The sequence below is a fragment of the Daphnia pulex genome, chromosome 12, assembly GCF_021134715.1.
Source record: "Daphnia pulex isolate KAP4 chromosome 12, ASM2113471v1".
NCBI lineage: Eukaryota > Metazoa > Arthropoda > Branchiopoda > Diplostraca > Daphniidae > Daphnia > Daphnia pulex.
In genome coordinates, this window is record NC_060028.1 from 4,555,432 (window position 1) to 4,574,190 (window position 18,759).

The 18,759-nt window shown below is 42.8% G+C and overlaps 1 protein-coding gene and 1 long non-coding RNA gene across 4 annotated transcripts; both read left to right on the forward strand.

Moving 5' to 3' along the window:
• The first annotated feature begins 7,471 nt into the window (after positions 1-7,471).
• Positions 7,472-9,178, forward strand: LOC124208961. Of its 3 annotated transcripts, none has more exons than XR_006880735.1 (7): positions 7,472-7,847; positions 7,917-8,061; positions 8,130-8,405; positions 8,479-8,579; positions 8,648-8,758; positions 8,827-8,936; positions 9,011-9,178. It is a non-coding gene; the product is annotated as an uncharacterized LOC124208961 (long non-coding RNA). The 3 variants fall into 3 exon arrangements; XR_006880734.1 differs by having other exon boundaries at positions 7,483-8,061; positions 8,130-8,235; positions 8,309-8,405; XR_006880736.1 differs by having other exon boundaries at positions 7,484-8,061; positions 8,130-8,235; positions 8,309-8,405; positions 8,832-8,936.
• Positions 9,179-11,468: 2,290 nt separating this feature from the next.
• Positions 11,469-17,704, forward strand: LOC124209954. The gene is made up of 2 exons (XM_046608205.1): positions 11,469-17,484; positions 17,577-17,704. The coding sequence occupies exons 1-2, from the start codon at positions 11,469-11,471 to the stop codon at positions 17,702-17,704; spliced, it is 6,144 nt and encodes a 2,047-aa protein (XP_046464161.1).
• Positions 17,705-18,759: the final 1,055 nt, after the last annotated feature.

The following is an 18,759-nucleotide window of genomic DNA, read 5'->3' on the forward strand; positions in this document are numbered from 1 at the left end:
AAAAAAAAACAAGTCCACAAAAAAACCCCAAAAGACCGACTGGCTCACGGTGGAAGATGTACAAGTCCATAAATGGATGAAAAAAAAAGTCCCGGACAGCTAGGAATTGGCCAGTGGGATTATAAGAGTGGCGTTTTGCTCCATGTGTACTGTGCGCTTAGGTGAACATGTCTAGCCGCCTGGTTCGCCGTCCTTGGACGGGCCTAGGTATACTAGTCGACTGCTCTATAAACCGCGGGCGTGTCTAAGTGACCTTGGCCAGTCTGTGAATCTGTTTGTGTGTTTGTTTGTTTGTCCGTTTGTTGTTTGTCTGTATCGGCGAGACGCAACCAGTGGCGAAAGTTTCGAATTGAGTAAGCGAGGCGATACACACGTCAGCATTCCTCACCGTTTGTCCGTTTGCGCGCGCCTTTCTCGCCACACACACACGGGCTCGAACCGTGTGCGTTTTTTTTGGGGGGGGGGACAGGAGGGGGGGGAATTTGTTAGTAGTCGGGTAGGGTTCTTTTTTTTTTTCCATCGGTTATTTGACGATGTCCTCTATTAGATTCGAGTGTACTACTTGGGGTTTGAACCATGGTCGGAGGGGTGCTTCCGCCGCACATCCGATAAGGATGGCATTGTCACACACACTCTAACCACTACACTATCAGAACTGATATTGATATCGAGTTGGAATTTGGACAGATGGTTGTTTGTTGTTGCGCTTCCCGTATTTCGTGCGTGGCGCGCGCCGTTTGTCTTGGACATATTTTTACATCCAATTTCCTCTATTAAATTCCATCTCTCTCATGGTGTATTGGTTAGCGTGCGCGGCTATCATGCGAGAGGTCTGAGGTTCGTTCCCGGATACAGGCGCCGTTACTATTTATTAATTTGCAATGTTCAACTTGGAGAAATTGGTGTGTCTATCGGGATTTGAACCCGAATACTCACGCATGGTAAGTGAACATGCTAACCACTTGACCACCAATTGATGTTTTTTCTTTGATCTTACTGACAAGTTGTTTCAAACATATCTGCGTCTCGCGTCACGTCGCTCATGACGCATAGGTGAGCGCGACGCGATGCACCGTGTCTCTACGACATATTTATAGATCCAATGCATTGTTATGAATTGTTTAATTGTAAAGTTCAATTTTCAAGTTAGAAATTAGGGTCTATCTGGATTTGAACCCGAATACTCACGCATGGTAACCGAACCTGCTAACCACTTGACCACCAATTGATATTCATCACTGAGCTCATTTAGAGGTTGTTTCAATAATTTTGGCGTCTCGCGTTACACACGTCGCGTAGCTCTTGCCTCACACAGGTGAGCGCGACGTGACGCACCGTATCTGTACGACATATTTTTACATCCAATTTCCTCTATCAGATTTATCTCTCTAATAGTGTATTGGATAGCGTGCTCGGCTAATATGTGAGAGGTCCAAGGTTTGATCCTGGGCAAATGCTTTGTTTTTGATTATTAATTTGCAATGTTCAATTTTTAATTTAGAAATGGGAGGGTCGATCGGGATTTGAACCTGAAAACTCACGCATGGTAAGCGAACTCGCTAACCACTTGACCACCAATTGATGTTTTTCCTTTGATCTTATTAAGATTTATTTCAAACATATCTGCGTCTCGCGTCACGTCGCTCATGACGCACAGGTGAGCGCGACGCGACGCACCGTGTCTCTACGACATATTTTTACATCCAATTTCCTCTATTAGAGTTCATCTCCTAATAGTGTATTGGTTAGCGTGCTCGGCTAACATGCGAGAGGTCCGAGGTACGATCCCGGGTCAAAGCACTGTTATGAATTGTTAATTTGTAATGTTCAATTTTCAATTTGAAAATTGGTGTCTATCGGGATTTGAACCTGAAAACTCACGCATGGTAAGCGAACATGCTAACCACCTGACCACCAATTTATGTGTTTCTATTGATCTTATTGACAAGTTATTTCAAACATATCTGCGTCTCGCGTCAAGTAGCTGATGACGCACAGGTGAGCGCGAAGCAATGCACCGTGTCTCTACGACATATTTTTACATCTAATTACCTCTATTGAATTCCATCTCTCTCATGATATATTGGTTAGCGTTCACGGCTACAAAGCGACAGGTCCGAGGTTCGATCCCGGGTCAAGGCATTGTTGTGAATTGTTTATTTGTAAAGTTCAATTTTCAATTTAGAAATTAGGGTCTATCGAGATTTGAACCCGAATACTCACGCATGGTAAGCGAACTCACTAACCACTTCGCCACCAATTTAAATTAAATTTTGATCTCATTGAAGAGTGGTCACCGTATAGTGGTTGCCCATGCCGAGTTGAAAATTATTCACTATTTTTCGCTCACGTCGGGCTGAAAAGAATTCACCCTAAGTTGCTCACGACGGGCTGAAAATAATTCACTCTATTTCGCTCACGACGGGCTGAAAATTATTCTCCCTATTTCGCTCACGACGGGTTGAAAATAATTCACCCTATTTCGCTCACGACGGGCTGCAAATAATTCACCCTATTTGCTCATGACGGGCTGCAAATAATTCAATCTATTTTGCTCACGACGGTCTGAAAATAATTCACCCTATATTGCTCATGCCGGGCTGAAAATAATTCACCCTATCTCGCTCACGGCGGGCTGAAAAGAATTCAACGGAAGTTACTCACGACGGGCTAAAAGTCACGCGGGATGATTTACTTTCCCGATTTGGCTCACGCTTAACAAGTAGCTACAAAGGATAGTTGTAAAACAGTGAGAATGTTTTCGACGGGTGAAACGTGTTCAAGGTACAAAAAACCAAGGATACCGGTGAAGGAATTCGAGGAAGCTCGTGGTGAAGGAATTCGAGGGAATTTTTCGGGTCAAACATAAGGTATCAGACATTCAATGACAATGGTTTAACTGACAAATGATTTGTCCACGGGCAGGAAATTTAAGCGCAGGCTCACGCTTAACGGGCAGGAAATTTTAAAATTCCTTCAGAATACGCTGGGCCATGAGTGGATATATGAGAAATCTAATGACAGTGGTTTAACTGGTAAATGCGTAACTGAGTTCGACGGGCGAAACGTTTTCAAGGTACCAAAAACCAAGGATACCTTCACCGCGACTCGAGCCCGCGGGGGTGGGGCCCCCGAAGGGGCACCCCCACGGCCGCGAGAGCTCGTGGTGAAGGAATTCGAGGGAATTTTTCGGGTCAAACACAAGGTATCGGAGATTCAATGACATTGGTTTAACTGGCAAATGATTTGACGGGCAGGAAATTAATTCTTTTAAACTGTTAAAACACGGACAGGAAATTTTAAGTGTCCTATAGAACACGTTGGGTGAAACAAAGCAACTAATTCGCTAACGACGGGTGATGAATTATTCTACCAATTTATTGCAAATGCAACTGTTCACTATCGATGTTACCTCATATATGTCGATGACTTCCTCCCAAGAAAATACACCAATACCTCTCAATAGCTATGTGGTTAGAGAACAGGAATCAAGATAGGCAAATGATTTGTCCACGGGCAGGAAATTAAATCTTTTAAACTGTTAAAACACGGGCAGGAAATTTTAAGTGTCCTATAGAACACGTTGGGTGAAACATAGCAACTAATTCGCTAACGACGGGTGATGAATTATTCTACCAATTTATTGAAAATGCAACTGTTCACTATCGATGTTGCCTCATATATGTCGATGACTTCCTCCCAAGAAAATACACCAATACCTCTCAATAGCTATGTGGTTAGGGAACAGGAATCAAGACACGATGGGCTATTGTTCAAACCGGCAACGAGTAATGTATAGACGGAAAGAGGAAATTATGAGGTATTCAGTTTGAAAGCCAAGTAAATTATTTCAAACACTTTGTCAATTTTTAATTTTCACAATTTATGAGTATTGAACCTAAAGACATTAATATGCTATGCAAACACTCTAACCAATACACCACCAATCATATATTTTACTATTACCTCTCAAGTGGTTATTCGAATTTTATATGCGAAGCTGAGTTTTATAAGTTTCAGTAAAATACAGGAGCAAATACATTACGGGCCAAAGAATTACGTCGTGCGATTAATATTTATTGGTATTTAGAGCAAATCCGAATTGACTTAAGTGGCTGATGACTTTTCCCCCTGTTTAACTGATAATACAACTCAACAGCTCAGTGGTTAGAGCATTGGATCCAGGATACAACGGCCCGTTGTTCAAGCCCTCATCGAGATAAGTACGAGATACATGTGAGTCTAAGGGGAAGGATTACATGAGGAAGGAGTGTGCAGAGAAGGGATGGTGAGGGTGGGGATGATGAGGGAGGGGATGGTGAGGGTGGGGATGGTGAGGGAGGGGATAGTGAGGGAGGGGATGGTGAGGGAGGGGATGGTGAGGGAGAGGATGGTGAGGGAGGGAAGATAGAGAGGGGGAAGGATGAGAGAGGGGAGGAAGATGGGAAAAAGTGGGAAGAAATAAATTGGAAGGGAAGAAAGTGAAACGGGAAGATGAGGAAAGAGAGGAAGAAGGAGTTGAGGATCAGAATGGGGTGTTTGACGGTCCAAACGTGGTCAAGATTAAAAAAACCGTGGAAAACTTCACCGAAACTCGAGACCGTGGGAAATGTGTCAAATACAATACAACCAAACTCTGAAAAATAAAAAACCCAAAATAAAACCAAAACTCAACCGATACTTGCTTGCAACGAAAAAAAAACCAAGTCCACAAACAAAACCCAAAAGATCGACTGGCTCACGGTGGAAGATGTAAAAGTCCATAAATGGATGAAAAAAAAAGTCCCGGACAGTAAGAAATCGGGCAGTGGGATTATACGAGTGGCGTTTTGCTCCATGTGTGCTGTGCTGTGCGCTTGGGTGATTACGTCTAGCAAGGTGGTTCGCCGTCCTTGGACGGGCATCTGGTATACTATCTCTTTGCTATCTCTTTGCTACCACCCGCGGTCCGTCCAATTCAACCTTGAATCCGTGTGTGAAACTGTTTGTTTGTTTGTTTGTACGTTTGTTTGTTATTGCATCCAGCTTTACTGTTTGTCTGTAGCGGCGAGACGCATCCAGGTGCGAAAGATTAGAGACATGAGGCGCATACATCGTTAAAGGCGCTTCGCCCCACTCTTACACACTCATCCATCTCTCTGCTCTGCTCGCTACTCTCAACTGCATCTCACAGCTGCCGCTATACATACCACATGTAGCGCCACCTGGGATCGAACCAAGTGGGGGGGAGGTTGGGGGTTGGAGATTTTTGTTTTTCCATTGGTAATTATCACACAATGTCCTCTATTAATTTGTAGCGAGTGTTGGGTTTGAACCATGGCTTCGAATACTTGGTGGGTCCGATAGCGTTGCGACACGGTCCTCACCTCATACTCTAACCACTACACTATCAGAACTGATATTCATTCCAAGTTAAAACTCCATACAACTGTTGTCGTTGCGACTTTTGGTGCTTTTATCGTGCGCATCCACACACTACATCCATCCATCCCATGGCTTGCTACCGAACTTCATCGGCTCATGGTATAGTGGTTAGAGTGCTCGCTTAGCATGCGAGAGGTCCGAGGTTCGATCCCGGCTCAAGCCATCACATTCGATTTTAATGAACTGAAAGTAATTATTTGATTTAATGGTCACTTATCCCGGGGATTGAACCCGAGTCTTCTGACATGGTTAGCAAACACTCTAACCACTGGACCACCAGTTGATATCAGATTGTCACTTCAACTTTAAGTGTCTCGGCACACACACACATGTCAACTATGCGGCTCGCCGCGAGAGACGAGACGCATACCATCGTCGACTCATGATTCTGCATATAACCCATGCTCTGCTGCAACATTTCATCGGCTCATGGAATAGTGGTTAGCGTGCTCGCTTAGCATGCGAGAGGTCCGAGGTTCGAACCCGGCTCAAGTCACATTATATTTTAATGAACTGAAAGTAATTATTGGAAATCAATGGTCACATTTATCGGGGATTGAACCCGAGTCCTCCGGCATGGTTAGCAGACACCCTAACCATTATACCACCAATTTATATCCGATATCAACTTCAACTTCAAGTAACTCGGCACACACAAACACACACACACATGTCACACACAGCTATGCGGCTCACCGTGAGAGACGAGCCGCAAGCCATCGTCGACTCATGATTCTGCATATAAGCCATGCTATGCTGCTACATTTCATCGGCTCATGGTATAGTGGTTAGCGTGCTTGCTAATCATACGAGAGGTCCGAGGTTCGAACCCGACTCAAGTCACATTCAATTTTAATGAACTATAAGTAATTATTGTAAATTAACGGTCTCTTATCCGGGGGATTGAACCCGAGACCTCTGGATTGATTAGCGAACACTCTAACCACTTGACCACCAATTACTATCGGTGTGTTACTTTAACTTCAAGTGAATCGGCACACACACCCATGTCAGCTATGTGGCTCGCCGTAAGAGACGAGACGCAAACCATCGTCGACTCATGATTCTGCATATAAGCCTTGCTTTGCTGCTATTTTCCATCAGCTCATGGTATAGTTGTAGACGTGCTTGGTCGACATGCTCCACTCGGAGATTGAACCCGTACTCTTGCGTGGTAATCGAACGCTCTGAACACTGGACTACCAATTGATATGAGATTTTTACTTAAACTTTAAGTGGTTTGGCACACACACACATATCAGATATGCAGCTCGCCGTTAGAGACGAGACGCAAGCCATCGTCGACTCATGATTACGAATTTAAACCTTGCTAAGCTGCCTAATCTCATCGGCTCATGGTATAGTGGTTAGCGTGCTCGCTTAACATGCGATAGATCCAAAGTTTGAATCCGGTGTAAGACACAATTTTAACAAATTGAAATTTGAAATTATTGGAATTTTATGGTCACATTTTTCGGGAATTGAACCCGAGTACTCTACCATGGTTAATGAACGCTTTAACCACTGAACCATCGATTGATTTGTTATCATCTCATCATACCCAAGTAGATCGCGTTGAGACGAGACGCGTGCCGTCGTTGTTGACCCATAATTATATAACGCATAACAGCTTCACTTGCTTGGACCTATCCTTACTGAAATCGGTAACAGAATTGTCAAATCTTTTACCCTGTCGATTATTTATTTGCCGTACTTTTCCCCACACCTCGATTCCAAAGTTTTCTGTGTAAAAGAATGCGAAGAAGATATTTTTTTCCCAATAGTGTAACACTCAGACTGAAATTCTTATTTTCTGTCTTTTCCTCCAGCAAACTTTTACCTTCCTGAGACTTTGCTGATGAAAAGATTGTGAATAAGAATTATTTCCTGAAACTGGACCATCCCAGCATAAATTCTTATTCACAGTCTTTCATGAGCAAACTTTTACTTTACTGTTATTTTGGTGATGATAAGATTGCGAATAAGAAAAATTTTCTAAAACTGGACCATACCACGTTAATCTAACCAAAACAAAACAAAGTGTCGACTGCTATAACCAAAACAAAACAAAGTGTCGACTGCTATTATAGAAAAGTTTGCTGTTTTCAGTTGAAAGAGCTTCTGGGACTTGGCCGCTAGGTGGCACCGGTGAAACGACTTTCTTTCCTTTCATCTCTAAGGGAATTACAAATATATATCAAACTATTAATTACAAGTATAGGAACATTTATTAAGTTAACTAATAATTTTTTGTGCTTTTTTTGCTGCTGATGTAAAAAAATTTACACAGCCGACATAGGAAACCTCGGAGATTCCCGTCCTCTACATTAAGTAGCCCATGCTCCTCCTTGGCGTCCTTGCTTAGCCGCTTCTCCTTGCAGGCTGCAGTGGCAGCAATTTTTTTTGAATTTTTTTTCCCTTAAGTAAGAATGACGACAAGAACCATCGTATTGAAGTTCAATTTAACTAATCGTGTTTTTACGAAGAAACAGATGTACTCATAGCCGTTCCTATATGAACGCTTTATTTTGTGAAATCGAGAGAGATGTTTTAGCAAAGCTTAAAAAACTGATTATGTGATGGACAGTGAAACCGTTCAAGAGAATACTGGCCATACCAGTTCAGTGATACCTGATGGTAATTATTTGTTATACTTTGAGTATTTTATTGTGTTTTGTGTTTATCATTAATCATAACTTTTTTAGATCAGATGCCATTCATCCTGTGAGAGTTCTCTCAAACCAGGTTGATAGCAAGGTTGATAGTCAAATAGTTGAAGAGAACGTGCCAGTTCAGTGATCTCTGCTGCTGGTACTTATTTGCTACTCTTTTCGAATATATTGTGTCCTGTGTTTATGGTTAATCTTAACTTTTCTTAAATTAGATGCCATATGTCATGTGACAGTTCTCTCGAACCAAGTTGATAGTCAAATAGAAGAAGAGAATACTGGCCGTGCCAGTTCAGTGATCTCTTGCTGCAGGTAATTATTTGCTACTCTTTTCGAATATATTGTGTCCTGTGTTTATGGTTAATCTTAACTTTTCTTAATTTAGATGCCATTAGTCATGTGACAATTCTTTCAAACGTACCAAGTTGATAGTCAAATAGAAGAAGAGAATACTGGCCGTGCCAGTTCAGTGATCTCTTGCTGCAGGTAATTATTTGCTTTCTTTTAGAATATACTGTGTTCATGATTAATCTTATCTTTTTAAAAACCAATAGCCATCCATCCTGTGACAGTTCTCTTATACCGGGTTGCTATTCAAATAGATGAAGATAATACTGGCCATATGAAGATAATACTGGCCATACCAGTTTCAGTGATAACTGATGGTAATTATTTGTTATACTTTGAGTGTTTCATTGTGTTATGTTTTTATTATTAATCATAAATTTTTTAGATCAGATATGCCATTCATCCTGTGCCAGTTCTCTCAGGCCACGTTGATAGTCAAATAGTTAATAGTTAAAGGGAACACTGGCCGTGCCAGTTCAGTGATCTCTGCTGCTGGTTAGTTATTTGCTAATATTTAAAAAAATACTGTGTCCTATGTTTATGGTTAATCTTAACTTTTCTTAAATCAGATGCCATCCTTTTTATGACAGTTCTCTCAAACCATGTTGATAGTCAAAATAAATGAAGATAATCTGTCAGCGGACACTTGGTTGTGTGGTTAGAGTACCCGCGCCGTGATTCGTTGAGTCGCACGTTCAAGTCTCTTGCTGGAAGTTCATTTTGAATTTTCGCCTTTTGCGCGGAAAACTGTTTCTGTTGGTTATTTAAATTCGTATTTTGTAACTGGATATATATATGTATTGGTGTCGTGGTTAGCACGCTCGCCGTGTAATCATGAAATCGGTGGTTCGATACTCGATCCAGACAAATGTTTTACTGATTTTTTTTTTCGCCAATCAATAAAAAAAATTATAGCAGACAACTCCATTGTTTATCTCACAATACGGCGAAACGTCAGATATTGTGTGTTACAGTTTTTGTTGTTATTCACTGTTGATTCAACTGAAAACTTTGCTGGTTCCATATATATTGCAAAAGTCAAAGGTGAGATTGGTTCAATTCCATTCATTGTGAGAATTTGCATTATGAAACTGTAAAACAAGACAAATTGGGCAAAATGAATGTTAAACTGGTTTGGCTTAGTGATTCATGCTTTGTTTTGTATTTCTTATTCGCAGTCTTTTCATCACAAAATCTCAGGAAAGTGGAAGTTTGCAGATGAAAAGACTGCGAATAAGAATTTCTGCTGGGATGGCCCAGTTTTGGGAAATGATTCTTATTCGCAGTCTTTTCATCAGCAGAATCTCAGTAAAGTAAAAGTTAGCTGAAGGAAAGACTGCGAATAAGAATTTCTGCTGGGTTGGTCAGGTTTTGGGAAATTATTCTTATTCGCAGTCTTTTCATCAGCAGAATCTCAGTAAAGCACAAGTAAACTGAAGAAAAGACTGCGAATAAGAATTTCTGCTGGTATGTTCCACTTTTAGGAAATAATTCTTATTCGCAGTCTTTTCATCTACAAAATCTCAGTAAAGTAAAAGTTTGCTCAAGAAAAGACTGCGAATAAGAATTTCTGCTGGGATGGTCCAGTTTTAGGATATTATTCTTATTCGCAGTCTTTTCATCAGAAAAATCTCAGTAAAGTAAAAGTTTGCTCAAGAAAAGACTGCGAAAAAGAATTTCTGCTGGGATGGCCCAGTTTAAGGAAATAATTCTTATTGACTCATGTTGTTTTGTATTTCAGCATTTGATTGGTGGCTTATTCATCGATTTCGCTGTGTATTTACGACCGCCTTTAAGTCAACGACTAAATTCAGGATTTGAATTCTAAGGTAATCTGATTTTCCGATACCATTTCTAGATATAGTCTTAATCATCCATGTTGAAAGCTTTGTTAAGTGTGGGTAAATCTTGGTTATGTGTGTCATTAATTATGAATTGATTGTGTTTTCAGTGTTTTGTTTTCATCATGTGATCTAAACTTAAGGTATCAAGTATATTTTAGCTTCTGTATATCATTTTGGGGTCATTGATTTTCCATACTTTGGTATACGTCGGTGGAGTATTGGATAACGTTCGCTTCCGTACTAAGAGGTTTATCCTTCACATCTAGATTAAGTCAATTCTGTTTTTTGGTTTTGAATAAATGTCTGTGATTGATAACTATGTGCTATGCCTTGCATCTACTTGAAAAAAAAAAACAACTGCTAGAAATCGCCAGCTCCCGGCTATTTTGTCGTCAAATTGATTTTTCATGTCATCAGCCCGTGGTGTTGTGGTTAGCGTGGCGGATTTCAAACAATGAGGTTGATGGTTCAAAACTGATTCCGTGAAAAAAAAATAAATTGTTTATTTCAAAACTGTGTTTCTTTCACTGAACTTGGTGCATTTGTGTTGCTTTTGTGTTTTCATACTAATATGTGTTTTTTTGTTGCCATTCTTCAGCGGGATCTACAATATTCGAGTCGCCGATTATTCCAACTTCGAGATGTCTTCCAGCTTCCTACAGCATCACAACACTCATTTCTCAAGTAAAGTACTTTCCGAATTCCATCAATTTAAAGTCCGTAGCATGTTATCTTAGCCTGCTAAAGACTTAATAGTTGTGGTGTCCGACGGTTTTCAGCCAATTTGTGCTGGTCTTGGTGTAGCGGTTAGCATTATGGCTTTCAAACAGCCACAATTGCGATTGAAATCCCGATCAAGTCAGCATCAAGTTGAGCGTCAATGAAAATAATTGTATTACTTTTGCCATTTTTGGAGGTATGTCTTTTGTGTAACGAACAGTCGACAACCGGAGAGGAGCTAACCTGCGATGCGTATTTGTTTATCAGATGTGAACCTTAACCGGGCTGTACCACTGGGATATTGAGCACCGGGTGTCGACGGCTTATGTTCGTATTTGTGTTTAGTTTTAAGCTTTTTGAACATTTGTGCGGTGTAAAGTCCTCCAAAAGCCCTCCAAAAAGCCCTCCACTGATAGTAGCGAATTTTTTTTCGAAAATTAGGGGTTATTTTGCTGATCTGAAAATGCCACCGCGTCGCGAATTAACTCGAGAGGAAAAGGATGAGAAGAATAGGAAGGCTAGGGAAAAAAGAAGTCTCGAAGACCCGGAGGCAAAACAAGTTAGATTGGCGGCTCAGAGGGAAAAGGCCAAGTTCGTCCGTGAAGAGAAGCGTCGTCGGCTCAATCCCGAAGATGATCAGGCTGCCAAGAATTTGAAGGCGCAAAGGGCGAGAGAAGACCGTCAGGCAGAGGCACCTGACGAAAAAGAGTTGAGGCAGAGGTTAGATGCGGACCGGAAAAGAGTTGCCCGTGCTAGCGAGACGGGAGTTGAGCATCAAGCTAGGCTGCTCGATCAACGAATCCGGCAGCAACTCCTTAGGAAGGAACAGAATGAAGAAGATGATCGTGCTCGCCAGTTGGCCGAGGAGGAGCGGCTAGCAGTTCTTCGGCACGGAGAACAAATTCTGCACGAAGAAGAAAATCGTATTCGATTGGAAGCTGAGGCAGAGCGGCAGGCTGGTCTTTTTCAAGCAGAAGAAAATCGTTTGCGATTGGAAGCCGAGGCAGAGAGGCAGGCTGGTCTTCTTCAAACAGAAGAAAATCGTGTTCGATTGCAGGCCGAGGCGGATTTGCAAGCTGCCCTTCGTCAACAAGAAACAGCATCTATCTTGCGAGCGATGAATCAGAGACCAGCGTCTGATCGTTCAACGGTTGTTCTTGCCAATGATGATGTGGCAGATCGTCCAGCAAGACAACAACACCAGGCAGGAAAGACAGCTGTCTGCAACCGAGAAACTCCTGAAGAGCAACGAGCTCGATTGCAATCCCAGGCATTACGGATGAGAATTCTGCGGCAAGATGAATCTGAAGAAGAGAGATCAACTAGGCTTCGAGATCAGGCCTTGAGGCAAAAAGCTCTGCGCCACGAAGAATCAGAAGCAGAAAAGTTGGCTCGACTACGGGAACAGTCATTACGGCAAAAAGCTCTGCGGAACGATGAATCGGAAGCAGAGAAATCAGCTAGGCTACTCGAACAGGCTCTGCTGCAAAGTTCTCTGCGCAACGAAGAATCGGAAACAGAGAAATCAGCTAGGCTGCGCGAACAGTCCCTGCGGCAAAGTTCTCTGCGCAATGAGGAATCGGAAGCTGAAAAGGTAGCTAGGCTGCGCGAACAGTCTCTACGGCAAACATGTCTTCGGAATAAAGAAATTGATGTAGAAAATCTGGCTCGACTTCGTGATCAATTAGTTCGCCAGGAAAATCTACGCGACACTGAAACTGAAGACAACAATCTTTCTCGACTTCAGGATCAGTCATCACGGCAGGAAGTTGTACGCGGCGGGGAAACCGCAGAGGAAAGATTAGATCGCGCTATCTCTGATAGATTTCGTTATCAAGTCAATGTGTTCGACGAAATTGAGCAGGAAGGTCGTGTTGATCACCCCGAGTACATGGCTGATTACAGAGCGACCGAGAATGAAGAAGAAGCTGCTACGCGGCGTGAAGAGAATCGGTGTCGAATGGAGTTACGTCGCGAACTTGAAGAGCAACGAGAGCGGGAAGACGAAGAATTGCGAGCTAGGAATGCAAGTGATCATGGCGAAATTATTCCAATAGAAAATGAAGAAGACGAAGCTCTTCGTTTGCAGTTGATGACTGAACGCGACCGGCGTGGAAATCCAAGAACTCATCGGCAGGCTTGCAAAGAGATCGTGGCAGAGGACCGCGTTCACTTGCATGATTGCGGAGATTTGACCAAGATTTGCTCGGAATGTGATGCCAAACATTTCGCGAAAGAAATGCCGAAAGACAAGAAGTTCCAGCAATGCTGCGCAAAAGGCAATGTCATTCTTCCACCTGCTAAGCCGTGTCCAGAACCATTGGCCAGCCTCTTGCAAAACCGGCATCCGAAATCGAAACATTTCATGAAGCAGATTCGAAATTACAACAGCGCCCATGCTTTTGCCTCTATGGGAGCTAATTATTCACCGCCGCCAGGTCGCGGTCCGACCTGTGTACGCATCCATGGTCAGATTTACCACCAAACTACTCCTCTCGGTCAGACGGCGAATCCCAGATACGCCGATTTGTATTTTTTGGATTCTGCGCAGGCTACTGATTTCAGGGCGAATATCGAAATGAATTCGGGTTGTTGTAGAACTTTGATGGAAGAGTTGGACGCTATGCTTCGAGAAAAGAATCCTTACGCCTTGACCTACAAGATGATGCGTCAGGTTCTTGAAGAAGAATACGTTCAACGTCAAGCTGAAAATCTACCTCACTACACTGTCGGCATGATCATCACTTGCGATAGAAGAAATGTCGACCAACGAAGATACAACTGTCCAACGGTCAACGAAATTGCTGTGGTTTTTAAAAGCACTGACGGCGAACCACCAGCCTACAGAGATATTCGTGGCCATCTCTACATTCCCGTCAGAGGCCGACGATTCATCCAGATTCACACAAAAAAAATTATGTGTGATCCAATGTGTTACCCACTTTTATTTCCGAACGGCGACGACGGTTGGCATATCGACATGCCTTATACCACCACCAGACGGAGAGAGAGAGATGAAGCGGCAGCAATGGCTATGATTGTTGAAGAAGATGAAGAGGAGCAAATTGATCCCTTGTGGCCCAACCCCAGAGTTTTAATTCGTGATGAAATGGCCGCAGCAGATGGCAATGACGTGCTTGACAATGAGCCAGGTGAAGAAGAAGAACCAGAAGCGGACGAGGAGAACGAAGATCGACCACCGAACAGAAACAGAGGCCCACGCTCAAGAGTGACGCAAGCCGAATTCTACAGTTCGCGCATGTCAGTTCGTGGTGATTTCAACAATGTTTTGGCTGGGGGTCCCGTCACTCAGATGTTTTTTGTCGATTCATACGTCAAGGTTGAGGGGAGTCGCCTAGATTGGCTCAAACGAAACCAGAAAGAGCTGCATGTTGAGCGCTACTGCGGTCTGATGGATTACATCAACAATCGAGCAGAGAGAGCAAATTTGGCAGTTGGCTCGATCTACATTCTCCCTTCGTCTTTTATTGGCAGTCCTCGAGCCATGAAACAAAATTACCAAGACGCTATGGCAATTTGTGGAAAATTTGGCAAACCGACTTTTTTTGTGACGTTTACCTGCAATCCCAAGTGGAGGGAAATTGTTGCCAATATCCCAAACTACTTGACGGCTTCCGATCGTCCCGATATGGTCGCAAGAGTATTTCACTTGAAGAAGAAAGAGTTGGTCGACGACATCGAGAAAAAGCAAATATTGGGTTTCGCCGCGGCCAGAATCGAAGTCATCGAATTTCAGAAACGTGGACTGCCTCATTGCCACATGCTGGTGTGGGTCGACAGCCGTGACGCTCCTTCGACACCAGAGGATATGGATGAGACCATCTGCGCTGAAATTCCCGACAAGACACTCTATCCAAGACTTTACGACTCTGTTATGGCTCACATGATTCACGGTCCGTGTGGAGCCATCAACAAAAATTCTCCCTGCATGGATGAAGAGGGCTGCTGTAAAAAGTTCCCCAAAGACTTCAACGAAGAGACTATGATTAATGACAACGGCTATCCGACGTATAAAAGAAGAAACACTGGTGTTGTACATCGTTTGAAAAGGGGGCACACTCACTATGAAGTGGACAACCGATGGGTTGTTCCTTATAACCCTTGGTTGCTACTGAAATATGATTGTCACATCAACATCGAGTATTGCGCCAATATGACCACTGTCAAGTACATCTTCAAGTATGTGTACAAAGGTCACGACTGCAGCAACATTGAATCGAAAACTGGAACGCATCAGCAGGCTGGAGAAGAAAACGAGCAAGTTTTTGTTTGGGACGAAATCTCCACCTTTACGGACACCCGTTACGTCAGCGCGCCAGAAGCCGCCCATAGAATCTTCAAGTTTCCTCTCAGCGATCGTTCTCATACCATCACCCGACTAGCCGTACATCTGCCTCTTGAACAGTCCGTCTTTTTCCGACCGGGCAACGAGGAACAGGCAGTCATCAATGCCGCGACCAAGGAAACGACGTTAACTGCTTGGTTCATCTTGAATCGGGATAATGAAGAAGCGAGACAGTATTTTTACCGAGAAATTGTCCATCATTTCTGTTTCGTTAGGTCGGGTGAACGTTATTATTGGAAACCTCGAAGAAGAAATATTAAAATCATAGGCCGCTTATATACCGTGGGCGTCCGTCAAGTTGAGCGATACTGCCTTCGCTTGCTTCTCATCAACGTCAGAGGATCAACCAGCTTTGAAGATCTCCGCACGGTCAACGGTGTCCTTCTACCGACGTTTAAATCAGCCGCTTCTGCTTTGAATTTGCTGGAGGACGACAGCGTTTGGGAGAAGACCTTGGACGATGCCGCCGCCTTTGAAATGCCGGAGCGATTGAGACAGCTCTTTGTAGATGTCTGCCTCTTTTGCAATCCTACCGACGCTCTTCATCTCTTTGATCGTTCTCTGCCCCACCTCATGGAAGATTTCATTCGAACTGGTCACGATGCGGAAGTCGCCAAAAACTTGACTTTGAAATGGATTCAAGACAAGTTGATTCTCCATAATAGAACAATGGAAGAACTCTCTTTGCCTGTTCCTGACTTTCAGCTTATTCGCCAAATAATTGAAGCTCAACTCGAAGAGAATACTGCAATTACCAGGATAGAAAAGAGACGATTGGGTGAACTGATGGTTACTCAATTGAACGAAGGTCAACGAGCCGCCTATGATCAAGTCATGGCTGCCATCAACGACAACAACAACTCAGTTCCCCATCAGTATTTTTTGGATGGTCCTGGAGGTACTGGCAAGACCTTTTTGTACAACACTCTGATCACCGTACTGCAAGGCCAAGGGAAGACAGTCATCGCCGTCGCTTCTACCGGCATCGCTTCTACGTTGTTGATTGACGGCTCAACATACCATTCCCAATTTAAGATCTACCCTCCAATTACCGAAGTTACCAGATCGAAAATTGTAGATGGAAGCACTCTCGCTAATTTGATTTTAAGTGCCGTTCTCATCATTTCCGACGAAGCCACAATGAAGACAAATCACGCTCTCGACGCTTTTAATTTCCTCTTTCAAAAATTGGAAAAGAATAATTTACCTCATGGTGGAAAAGTCCTTCTTCTTGGTGGTGACTTTCGTCAATGTTTACCAGTCGTCCGGCATGGAAACAGGGTGAAGGTGGTGGAAGCTACAATCCGAAATAACTCAACGTGGCCTCTGTTTCGTCATCTTCGTCTAACCCAGAATATGCGTACCGTGGCTGGCAATCAAGACTACGCTGACTGGCTTATTCAGCTTGGAAACGGTACTCTGCCAACGATTCCTAGACTTAACAATCCCGATCTCATCGAAATTCCTGCCGAATTTCTTGACTTTGGACGGAATTTGATTGAGTACGTCTTTGGTATTCCTGCTATGCTTTTGGATCCAGAGGTATCTCAGCAGATTTGCAGTCGAGCCATTCTCTGTCCGAAGAACGAAGACTGCCTACGGATCAACAATCAGATCATCAAAGACATGCCTGGAATAGTTCATCAGTACAAAAGCATCGACACGATTGATTCGGACGATCCTGAAGAAATTGCTAATTATCCAACCGAGATTCTCAACACCTTTAATGTGTCCGGAATTCCCACTCATGTTCTCAAGTTGAAAGTGGGAGCCATCATCATTCTGCTCAAGAACATTGATTCGCGTAAGGGTCTCTGCAATGGCACCCGTCTCATCATCAGGGCCCTCAGAGAAAATCTGATCGTTGCAGACATTGCTGCCGGCAAGAACAAGGGTCACACGGTTTACATCCCGCGAATGACGCTGTCGCCCACCGATTCCGATCTTCCTGTCATTCTCAAGAGGCTCCAGTTTCCTGTTCTGTTGGCATTTGCCATAACCATCACCAAGTCACAGGGCCAGACTTTTGATCGTGTCGGCATTTTCCTCCCGGAGCCTGTCTTTTCTCACGGTCAGCTGTATGTGGCTTTTTCACGTGCAACATCGAAAGAAGGTTCATAAATAATTTTATAGATTTTTGTTTACTTCTTTTACTTAATAGTATTTTTTACATTATTGTTTTTCTATTGGGGAAAAAACCCATAGGAGTGAAAGTCGAAATAGCTGAATCTGCAAAGCAAGGACGGCTTTTCAGAAATCACCTGACAGCCACTGAAGAGGAAAAAGAAAAAGTATTCACCGTCAATATTGTTTACAAAGAAGTCCTTTTGTAAACACATCATCATCACACAGTTAAACGACTTAATCCTTTATACCATTCGTCCGTAGTCAACCCCTGAAAACCTTCTTGGATCCCTTTTTCCTTTCTATTCCTTTCTTTCCCAGCTTTTCAAACCCAAGAGGAACTAAATTCCGCCTCGGTCTACGGGCCAAAAAATGGAGCACGGGCATGGCCATGGGGTAGTACCCATGTGCGCTCAACCGTGAATTAATAATATTAAAGTGTATCAATAAATACCAAAAATAATTTAAAAAAAAAACAAATTTCAAAATTTTCGCCAATGAAAAATATTTTAACAGTGTTTTACGAGCAATAAGCATCAGCAAACGGTGTACTGGTTAGAGTACTTGCTTCAGGACAGTAATGGTAAAAGTTCAAGCCTGGCTGAGAGCAGTTATTTTTTTATATATTCTTCGGATTTCAAAACTGATAGATTTCAAAGTATCGCACTTATAATGATGATGCCAAGTATTATTTCGCCGTTTATGAATGCTATAGCCACTACACATTTTTTTTATTTATCTCTTAATTAAACATCGATTGATTGAAACGACCATTCGAACAATAATTCACCCGCTTTGCTCATGCCGGGCGATTAATACAACCTTAGAATAAACCTTTAACATTGTCCTAAAACAGTCCAACAGATTTGATTACATCGAGCGATGAGTGACATCACTGAAAAAAGATTACGCATCGATGGTTCAAACCCACAGTCGGCTAATATCTTTCTGATGTAAAGAATAGCACGAGTAGCGACCGAATGATGTTTAGCGATCGGTAGCGATTTTAAAAAATGTCTTCAAATCCAAGGACTTTAATTTTGCTCCAGCTGGGCGATATCCATGACAATATGTAAGTATGCGCTATGCACCTGGTCACGTCGGGACTTTAATAATCACACCGCTGTTGGTGTAGTGGTTAGAGCACTGGGTAGGTGACGCTAAGGTTGGTGGTTCAAACCCACTCTTGGCAAACAACTGTGTAATAATGAAAATATTCTTAAAAACGAATAATTCAAAAACCGATGCAAATAAATCGATTTTG

Excerpts from the sequence above, each read along its gene's own strand:
- LOC124209954 (XM_046608205.1), top strand. The coding sequence starts at position 11,469 with ATGCCACCGCGTCGCGAATTAACTCGAGAGGAAAAGGATGAGAAGAAT. Across the intron at positions 17,485-17,576 it reads ACGTGCAACATCGAAAGAAG|GAGTGAAAGTCGAAATAGCT; the intron begins GTTCATAAATAA and ends AAAAACCCATAG.